Source organism: Pocillopora verrucosa, chromosome 7 (assembly GCF_036669915.1).
Source record: "Pocillopora verrucosa isolate sample1 chromosome 7, ASM3666991v2, whole genome shotgun sequence".
In the NCBI taxonomy this organism is placed as follows: domain Eukaryota; kingdom Metazoa; phylum Cnidaria; class Anthozoa; order Scleractinia; family Pocilloporidae; genus Pocillopora; species Pocillopora verrucosa.
This window is the reverse complement of record NC_089318.1, coordinates 12,913,976-12,925,083: the sequence shown is the minus strand read 5'-3', so window position 1 is coordinate 12,925,083 and position 11,108 is coordinate 12,913,976. Positions and strand designations below refer to the sequence as shown.

Below are 11,108 nucleotides of genomic sequence, written 5' to 3'. Positions count from 1 at the left end.
GAAGGAACGTTAACGCGCCCAGTGAAGTTTAGCTTTTCAAAGTGTGTAAGATTATTTGCAAGTAGTTTGGCCTTCAACAATTGGCATCAAAGTGATATTCTTAAACAAATTGTTGATCTTGCTAGGGTTCGATAACGAAACAATGGCTGACTATTTCAAGCAAAGAACTGCCTCATTATACGATTTATCTAAGGAATTCTGCAATTGAATGGCACAATTAACCTCCTGTGTCAATCTGCATGAGACAACAGGAGGAGGTGGGGGGGAGGTTAAAAATTGGTTAACAATTGTGAAAAAAAAAAAGGAACCAGACATAACAAATGGTTCAGTGTGCGCATCTTAAGAAAGTTACCCTCAGCGTTTGAAGGTTCTACTTTTAATAATTTATCCCCATATCATTTTTGTTATTTTTACAGTAAGCACAGACGCGTGGCGCAAACATTTGACAGGAGGTTTAACTGCAATCTACTGTACGGGTTCATGCGACTCAAATCAATCCAACTAGAAGGATACACGAAGTCAGTTGTGCAAATATTAGGATAAAGGCTTCATTTACAAAACGTGACGTCCATTCAGCACCTGTTTTGATCACAGCGTAGGTAACAAAAGCAACTCTCTAAACTCTGTGAAATGTTCTCTCAATTCCCTTCTTGTTCTGATTCTTGTTTTCTTTCTTCTTTTCAAAGACACAACCTTTCATTGTATTTTCAATGAACATTTTATACTAAGTGGTAAACCCCTTTTAAGTATTCGTATTAGACGAGATAGGCAAACAGCTAACTGGTGAAAAAAATGAAAAACGAAAACCCGATTAAAAAATTATCCTCGATGTCTAGGCTAAATTTTTTCAAAACGTACTAACTGTGCTCTTTAGTATTTTATCGCTCACTCAATGGTCACTTTTCTACCGAATGACAAGGACTTTAAGTCTACTAGGCCTTAAATTTGCCTTCGATCTTTTAGATAGGGGTTCTTTACGAAAAAGTAAAGAAATTTTTATCGCTTTTCATGTAAAGCTAGTTTTTTTTCTGTTTGTAATGTTATCAATTATTCACGAGTGACAACCATTCAACCTTTGACTACTTTAATGAGATATTTTTACAACGAGTCGGAAATAACGAGTGATAAAAAGTTTTCAAACAGTTTTACTTGTGGGAATTCGTAGTTTGATCTGTTTACTGATAAGACAAACATCTCTTTCAAGCTACGGAGAATAGGACCAAGTGTTTGAAATTTTACTACCCCGCAAATACATGCTGGTGCGATGAGAACAGACTTACGCAATGATAAAAAATAATTAATCAATTTTAGAATCACTAAGATTTAAGGTGATTCCTCAGAGACAAAAGTTATCGAATATTTTTTTGGACTTTCCTTAAATTCTCTCTACCAATCTCTGTTTCGAAAAACACAATAAAAGAGACAGGTCACCGAGCTTGTTTAGGAGATATAATGGGCCAAACTTAAAACATCTGTATTGGCACTAATCATGATCACGCGCGTCATTTTATTGGCTCACGGTACATTCTGCTGCCGCTGGAAGCAAGGATTTTTTAAGTAAACATTGAATAAAACTTGATAGGTAGAAAGTCTCGAGTGTATGAAGCAATTCGATGTATAATTTGTGAGAAAATCACGCGAATTTAAACGACATAAACTTAAAGCCTTTCTCGAGTCGTTCCTTTCAAAAACACGCTTTTAGCTTTATCTTTTTTCGCTTCGAATAACTTATTAATTTTTTTTTAATTTGCCCAGTTTAAGTGGATGAACTGTACACCAAACTAAAGCGAACAGAATACAGCCACCGTGCTCGCTCAAGAGCTTAGGACCATCTTACCTCTTTATCTGGTTCATGGATTGAAAAAAAATAGCGTGTTCTTTAAATGCTAGCACGCGCTCATTCCCTTGATAACGTGATTTTCATGCGTAGTACAAGATGTACAGTGCAAAACTGAGGCACTACCTCAAGGCTACTGTCAACAAATTAGGGTACCTTCAAGAAAATCGTCCTACGCGCGCAACCTTAGAAGAAACCACGGATTAAACTATAAACTGGAAAGCTTTGAGAATACAAATTCTGTAAATGTCAAAATTTTTCACAGTTTTTTTTATTGAAGCGCGCGCGAACGTGCAATAGACTAAAGAAGTTTGCTTTGCTTAATTACCAACCTCCACGTTACCGCCGACCTCCAAACAAACTGGACAGTATCACTCAAAAGTATCCAATTTTAACCAGGCGTTAGTCATAAAAAATGTTACACGAAAAAGTTCTTCTTCTAATCACAAGGAAGAGAGTTGACCGTTAGCCTTAAAATGGCTAAAATTTTCATCTTTAGCCTTAAAAGCCATTATCTCATCTTTCGTTTGCATTACTTATCGATACAAACAAATCACTGATACCGTTAGGAGACCTTAACTCATACATATGGTCTGGATACGCCTCTTGTCTTAAGCAGGTGAATTGAAACTGAACGTCCGCTATACAAGTATTTTTGCTTTTGTTTGATTTATTTGTTTATTAATTTGCTTTTGACCTTTTATTTTCAGGTCTGAACTCCAGTTACGTCACTGGAGTTGAATCTAGACCTCTCTAGGTTAAAAACGTTAATAATTTGTTACATTAAACATTCTGTATAGAATAATGTGTTCAAAATGGCTGAAAATGGGCGAGAAATTTGGAGATGACGAATTGCTTTTAGTTTCTTTACATTAAGCTGTTTATCATTGCTTTTCTTGCCTACCAAACTTTTAAAAGATATGTCTACAAATATTTATTTTCCAGGGAATTGATCTGTGATTTCACTTGGAGTGATCGCAACGTCTTTAATTTGAATCGTTTATCTCTTAACATGGGGCAATTTCTTCCCTTAATTCCGTTTCCCCTCTCCAGCTTTTTTTATTTGCGTCGAATTTGTAAAGCAAACATATCACTCAGATTCCCTGCGTCGGCTAATGTTTAGCTTTTCCTTGTGATTCGGAGGGCACTCTCTCATCCTATGGGTTTTTATTCGGCAAGTTGGAAACTTTTCTTACTTAAACATATAGGAAAGTATTAAAAGACAAACAGAAAATGCGTTTCTAAAACTTCTTCTTCTTCTGGCGTCGTCCTCATCGTTTCCTGTTTTTCTACCTTTCGGATATTAGACCTATGATGACAGAGGACTATCTCTTATTGAAATAGTGCGCCAGTGAGACCGGATACTAGTTTCGCTTGGTACCAGAGCTTTCTTATAGAATATTAAAGATCATCAAAAATCCAGCGTTTACTTAAATACTCTCAAGGCTTAAGAGCAGCTTTTCTTCGAACATAAAGTGGATGTCTCATGTTGAAAGTAGAATTTGTTTGTTGAAATCGGTTTAAGGCCGAAGGAAATAAGAGTGATCGGCTAAACAAATCACTCGCAACAAAGCTGGAGTTTCCCTCGCTCTTAATTTCATGTTAGCTATCTCGGCTCGAAACTCAATTTATTACTCCGATAGGTACCGTGGTATACACTGAGTTCGAAATCATGGCCTATCTCTTCAGGAGGGAACTTTTACAGGGAACCCTTCCCTAGCAGGAAGTACCTAATTTGTTTCTATCAACAGGGCTGTTTTAGCAACGTATTAAGCAATAAACAAGGAATTCTAATATTCGGCATGGCTTCTTCAAAGAAAAATAAATGGAATAAATGATATTAAACATTTCAGCACACGATGCAAAACTTTATCGAAACAAAGTTTGGTTCGAAACAGGTGCTCCATGAAGGTGCGTGGAAATGCGACTGATACATATTCTTCACAACAAGTACTGACTTGAAGCTTTTCTTATTACATTTTTGTAATAAGTGACCAATATTAGATTAACAGAATAGAAATTTATTTTATTTTCAACCGGAGAGCACGGAGAAGCGTAAGAGCTGCACGAGGCGCAGCCGATAGAGGATTGCGTCATATCTCGCAAGAATCGCCTCGCGCGAGGGGCAGGGGCGCTCATTTCAAACTGGTTGCCTCATGTTTGTCAATATTTCAGAGGAAGTGATAAACGCGTAGGAAGAAAACGTAATTGCGAAGAGCAACAGGTACTGAGTTTGTTGGAACACTTTTCCAAGGAAAGATATCAAGTTTCAGTTGCTGACTGAATGAAATAAACCTACTAATTAAAACTCCTCGCCCATCTTTACACGAGTAATCACCGCAATTAGAACAAAATATGCGCAATGCTTGATAATTACCACAATCATTTTCCTCAGGCTCAGTGAATACTGTTGAAAAATCCCCCCGACCTCATCTCGGGGATTATTCAACAATATTCACTCCGCTTTCGGCCAAGAACTGCTAGATATAATGGCACAGGAAAAGGTATTAACATTTAAAGCTCAATTTATCTGTTTTTGGTTTGATATCTCGAAATTTTTGATAAGTTTATTATGTCTGACGGAATTATCATATCAAGTAACTAAATTGTATTATGAGACCATAACAAAATCGAAATTGTAGCACATTACACAAGTAGATTTCTTCGTAATCACATCAGGATAATTTAGCTTGCACATTGGTTTTACTTGTAACGGCAAAGATATAAATCATTTCACCTCAATCACAGCTCTCCTGTTTGCCAGAATAAATTTCCGTAGAAACGGTCTTTTGCGCACTTTATTTACGGTAACTTAAACATAGAAAACTTGAAATATCGTTGTGGCAATAAGGGAATTATTACCTTTCATGTACTGAACATGCAAGAAATAAGAGGCACTGAAATCATTTCGCGTACAGATTAAGTACAAATGATGGATGCACGACTGTAGTGTGGTCCTCTTGAAAGTTAGTTTTAATATCTTTGCTTGCAACTAAAGACAAGTTTTTTAAAATTGTTTTGGAATGTGGAAATCTAACTAAACAGGAATATGTTTTTGTGTTTCCCAGTAACACCAATAACCAGATAAAGGTACAAACGATTTCCCGTCTCCATCTGGTTAGTATAACGTGAGTCAAATAAGCTCGTCGCTAAGTTCAATTGAGGAGAAGTGTTATATTCAAGCAGCAAGTCTTTTCAGTGACTCTGGGAAAATTATCAGGTAATTTTCCAGCCCAGTCTCATTCTGGGCTTATGAGTTAACTTTACATCTACAGCTATTTATCTGCTGATGTGTGACTCCTCTACCTCTACCTGCTAAGTTACATGTGCGCCAAGTTATATTTTTGAATGATATTAGAAATTCAGGTACGGTCTCGCACCCGTGGTTGACAACAGATCATCATAATTTAAACTTTCAATTGAGATTTCTGTGACAATAAAAGATGTGTTATACAAAAGAATCTCAGATTTTCTCAAGATGGGCAGAAATTGCTCAATGAAGATTGATCCAGGGTAAAACTCCTGTTATATACTGACACAAGTCCAAATCCAAGAGGGCAACCTCACAATTCGAGAAATCGTCATCTCATCGATACAATAGATTATTGATATTATGTGAAAGATTTCTTTCTCATTGTACCAAGATGTATCCCATGGCTTTAATATGTTTATCTCCATTATCTGTGGAGTACATGGCTTCGTTACCACACGTGTTAGAGTTGTCGTGCTTCCCTCTTGCGCCAAATCCAATCCTTGAGTCACACGAGTGACAATCGTTCTCATTGGTTAAGAATATATGAAAGCCATATATTTGAACTGCGGATAAAGAAGTGAATGAAAGTGATCCTCGCAGTAATTTGCACTACTTAGGCAGTAGTGAAATAAGGCCTGAAAAAAATTCAGGCCTGTACGGGATTTGAACCCATGACCTCTGCGATACCGGTGCAGCGCTCTACCAACTGAGCTAACAAGCCAACTGGGAGCTGGTCATGAAGTTGGTTCTAAATAAACCCGTGAAGTGATTGAATAAATGGTTAAGAATATATGAAAGTCATATATTTGAACTGCGGATAAAGAAGTGAATGAAAGTGATCCTCGCAGTAATTTGCACTACTTAGGCAGTAGTGAAATACTGTACGGGATTTGAACCCAGCTTGTTAGCTCAGTTGGTAGAGCGCTGCACCGGTATCGCAGAGGTCATGGGTTCAAATCCCGTTCAGGCCTGAATTTTTTTCAGGCCTTATTTCACTACTGCCTAAGTAGTGCAAATTACTGCGAGGATCACTTTCATTCACAATCGTTCTCATTGTTGCTAACGATACCAATTCTTGCTCTAGAATTTTCCTCCTGATTACAAACGACATTGAACCCTTCCTTGTTGCAGTTGTGCTGTAAAGAGGCCTGCGAACCAATCAGCTTCTTCCACGTGCCACGACCCAGTGAGGTGGAACGGTAATGCTCATCAGCGATCAGTGAGTACAGAGAGTGAGCCTGCTTGTTGATGACAATGAACTGAATATGTTGTCCGATTTTCATACCGAGACAGATCTTGGAAAAGGACGTGTTCCAGTAGGTGGGCAGCTTCGTTTCCTGTTTATCAAATCCAGTCTTTCCCCCGGGAAGGTTGTATTCTTCATAATCACTCCAATAACTCACATTATAATGAAAGGTTGTCTTAAAAGAATTAATCATTCCTTCATTTCTCTCCTAATAATCCTTAGATCAGAAATACTCAATTAACGTAATTTCTCGTTCAAAGGAAAGTTATTGGTTGCAGATCTGATGTATCCTAATAATTACTCTGATAATCCTATCTATTGTTATGCATACGATCTTCGCAACCATCATCATGCTGGTATTGCTAGATTTATGGTCAGACAAATAAAACCATTTAAAACCAGCCTGTCTTAACTTTCAAGCCTGCGGTAATTTTTTTTAAACTTATTAAAATATACTAAAAATGGAAGCTGCTAGTCCGTTTTTGTCTTTGATAGATACATTAGTTTTTTTGAAGTCTTTATAAATTATCTTTATGTGGCAAGGTAATCTTGAAGCAAATCAGAGCGTTCTGATCGGTTCATCAGTTCGTCGGGAGTTTGTCATACAGACCGCTGTTCGCAAAAGACGGCAGATTCAAAATAAAAAAAAGTTTGTCCGAGTGCCATATCAAAAACTTCTAAATAACCTTGCACGATCTCGGGCCAATATTCCCCTGTAGGGCCCTTGCGCTCGGTCTGTCAGAAGTTAATATTTTGGTCGTCAAGCTGAATACTTTTATAACACCGTAAGATTTATGGCAGTGCTTTAAATCGGCTCTAACAATTATATGCAGAAAAGAAACTGAAATGTGACCAAATTGCACCATTGCGCCGTCAATCTTCATAACTGGCGTCCATTCTCCATTTCCACATCCAAAATTCCCCAAGTGACAGAGAACAGAGACTGGTTTGGAGTCCAAACGAAGAGTGACCAGTTGACTGACGTCAGACCTATTGACATTAACAATGACGCATCAAATGATTTAATCGCTACAATGTATTAAGTTAATGTAGTCCAAAGTATGAAAAAGAGTTAACGGGATTGTTTTGTAATTACTACAAAGATATTTTGTGTGTTGATAAATTGTCAGCCTTAATTTCTTCTCGCCGGATCCTGATCTATCATGCGCATTGTCTATTCCTCTAGAACTCCTCCGGAGGGACCTGGGACAGAAAGTGACTTCATGTCTCGTGTTAATTACTAGATTTCACTGGTACAGCCTCGCAACTCGCTTAGTTATATTACACTGCTACAAGGGAAGGAGAGCATGGATTTAATGAAAAAGGATACCGTGTTTATCTCACATTTCTTACAAAAATGGTTTATATTCGTTGTTGCATGTGCCTTCCAAGCTGAGCATACGCAAGAGTGAGGAGCACATGCTGGATTATGTCATGATCACTAACACAAAGCTTTGTTCACAGGAGGGAAGGGGGAAGTGCTTTAGTAGAAATTCTGAGGTCATTTTATGGAGAAACAATAGCAGTTTTATAAAATGTTTTGCCTGGTGATAGTGTTTTGGCTGAAGTCACAAAAACATGTAAGGAAAGAAACTAACCTGTAGAAATCATGCAGATCCTTGCACGAATGTATGGCTTAAGGAAAAAAGGGAGAATTATTTATTGCTCCTAATCAAGCTGCTTTAAATCTTTCTGTCTTTGTTTTTTCTCAATTTAGTAAGCTTAGAAGATTGTGGCCTGGCGTATAGCCTTTGAATACAGAGACCACACACTTAAAAAGTACTTCTTACACGTGGTGGCTGGCTTTCTCATCGATCGTCATGTCACACTTTAGTAATTAAAATGTCACACCTAGTCTCACCTGTCTCACTTTTTATTAAAAAAGCTGTCTATAGCACTCACTAATAAACCTGATTGTTGCAATTTGTGGCGACACTTGGAACTTTCTCATAAAATCGGAATGGATGGTCCGGGGGCAAGTACACCAAATAATAACTAAGACAATTACAATAACAAGCAATAGTTAATTTTTAGCCACAGCTGACACTAAATATACTTACTGAGAGAAAGAAAGACATACAATTACCTTTCTCACAATATTCTCCCACGAATCCTTGTTCACATCGACATTTGTAAGAATTGTATTCGGAACTCGGTGTGCAGGTTCCTCCGTTTTGGTATGGCGAAGAAGAACAAGGAAGCTGAAATTAATAAACAAATCTTGATTGCTTGGACCGTTGGATGCTTTGAACAGTCACTGTAATGAATGATGCTTATCTCTTGAAAATCATCGAATGCAACTGCATTAGAAAGAGTTCTACTATACCTGAATAGACAAATGATGCGAACTCATGTTTTCGTTGTAGCTCTCAGCGTCTCTGTATTTATCTGAAGATAGCAACTCGCACCAAAGCTTTCCATTTGCTCCTTTGGAGGCGGCCACATTGATCGAAAGGCACAAAGCATTTCTTAAGCATTTAAATGTGCAATCAAACAGGTTGTGCAAAGTAAATACTCCAATTCGAGCTACGTTCAGATAGTGGAACTCTTCTTGAAAAAACTGGCACTGTCTAGATGTGTGCTCGAAGGGAAGCCATCCTTGTTTTGAACCCTGGCGTGAAAACAACAAAATTACTTTTTCGTAGTTTAGACTCCGCTAGGGCAACATAACTTTCGATTTCACTTTAGCGGAGTTAGGCTTCTTGTACCCTATCAAAATTAAAATAATATACATTTCCAATCCGGTCCTTTTTTGGCAGTATCTTAGAGAAGGGAAGGGAAAAACATTTCAAGTTTTTGCAATATAGCAGGTGGCAATTGAAAGCTTCCCCTCTAGGGCTTAACAATCGCTAGCGATGGATAAGCCAGCTCTTTCCCCTTAGAACCTTTATCGAAAATCTCATAAGGTATAGTGCTATTTACGAATTTGCTTGAGAAGGTACAATCTTAAACCTTGTGTCAAACAAGCTACCTTAAACGTTTTTGCTGTTTTGTCAAATTTGGCTACGAAATATTAAAGAAATCACACGAAGGGGATTAATTATATTTAATTTTTTTTCCCACCAAATCTACTTTCCTACAGACACGATTCTTTTTAGCTCGAGGGCAAGACCAACATTACGTAGCAAAATAAGTCGAAACCTTGACATCTTTGTACCGGCGTTAAGCTAATTTGAAGTGAAACGGTTTCTCTGTCCCATGAAGGAAATAATTTCTCTCTTGAAAACTAACATTATGTGAAATTTTAAAACTGACGCGTTTGACCTCGTGCAGATCATTTAATTGTGTGAAATACCTATTAAGATTGTGAGGCTGGTGTAGTCATGGAGGATTCTTCTCGACGTTCTCGACGTGCTAATGTGTGGATACAGCAACTAGAGATATATGTTATCTTACCCGAAAAACAGTTGTTTGTGAGTAATAACAGGAAGATCAAACAGAGATTAGTGAACATGATCGATTATTTACGCGAGGAACTATGGTAGTCATCCGTTAACAGCGAGACTTCCAGGGATATGAGATTTGAGTCAGTATTCGGTTCTTATTTTCACAGCATTTGCGTCCACCCATTCATCGAGCTATTTGATATCGAGATGAACCTGTTGTGACCGGCTTGTTGTGAATGTAAAGGATGCCTTCTAAAACGACTGTGAATATACGAATATCATTACTGCGAAGATGTCTTTCACCATGGCTTTGAATAACTGTACGAAAGAGGCAAATAATTTGTTTTGCAAACTCACTACCACATGTGTAATTTTAATCAGTGAGAAAAACTTGCGGTCACATAAACTGCGTTGAGAAAGAAAAATTTTGAGGTTTTAATTGAAAAGAAAGTGAGAGAAAACCTTGTAAAAAGATCATTTGGTTACAATGTAAATGCTTATTGAGCGACTGTGAGGCGAAACGTGACATGGGGATGGAAAATAATGCAATTAGGCTTGTGTGCGCATAGATAGATTTGGATCGCAGCGTCTAAGTTTTATTATTTTTAATTTTTTTGTTGTTGTCATCATCGTGTTTTATTTAATTTTGTTAGATTTATGGTAACGAAAATGAAGGTACTTGGTATTGTTGTTTCATTGTTTTAATGAAATAAATCAATGCAGTCCCAATGTAAAATTCCAAGCTAATGTAAAGATATTTTCTGTGTTGCTAATGTGCTAGCTTTCTCTTCCTCAACTCCTATACATACCTCCCTTAAAATTTGCATCTAGACTTTTTCTCCAGCAGACGGCCAAAAGGAAATTAGGACGAGAGGGTGACTTCATATCTCACGGTAAATGCATAAATCCGGAAAGAAACTAACCTGCAGACGTATTATAATTTCTTGCACGACTTCAAGGCTTTGAGAAAAAAGGAAATTTTATTGGTTTATAAAATAAGTTATCCATTAATGTCCTTCTTACACTGAATAAAGCAAGAGCAAAGCTGAAATATGAATTAACTTTCTCACAATATTCTCCCACGATACCTTGTTCACAGAGACAGCCGTAAGAATTATATTTGTTACTTGGAATGCCGTTCCTCCGTTTTGACACGGTGATGTGGAACAAGGAGGTGAAAAACATTCAAATCTGCAATCAACAGGTAGTACGTAGGGAATATTCCAACTGGAGCGACGTTCAGAAAATGGAACTCTCCTTTTGAAAACTGGCGTTGTTAAAATGACGGTCTCAATGGACGCCATCTTCGTTCGAAACCTTTATTTCCTGGTGTGAGAAATAATTATGCCTTAAATTTCGTGAGTTTAAATTAAGTGGAGAGAAAAA

At 37.5% G+C, this 11,108-nt stretch overlaps 1 protein-coding gene across 1 annotated transcript; it reads right to left on the bottom strand.

The window, feature by feature from the left end:
* Window positions 1-5,468: 5,468 nt before the first annotated feature.
* On the bottom strand, window positions 5,469-11,026 carry LOC131795921 (uncharacterized). Its single transcript, XM_066170166.1, has 7 exons — window positions 10,811-11,026; window positions 8,663-8,947; window positions 8,423-8,537; window positions 7,935-7,971; window positions 7,200-7,326; window positions 6,130-6,511; window positions 5,469-5,605 (listed from the first exon to the last, which is right to left on the bottom strand). Exons 1-7 carry the CDS (start codon window positions 11,024-11,026, stop codon window positions 5,469-5,471), a joined length of 1,299 nt encoding a protein of 432 aa, XP_066026263.1.
* Window positions 11,027-11,108: the final 82 nt, after the last annotated feature.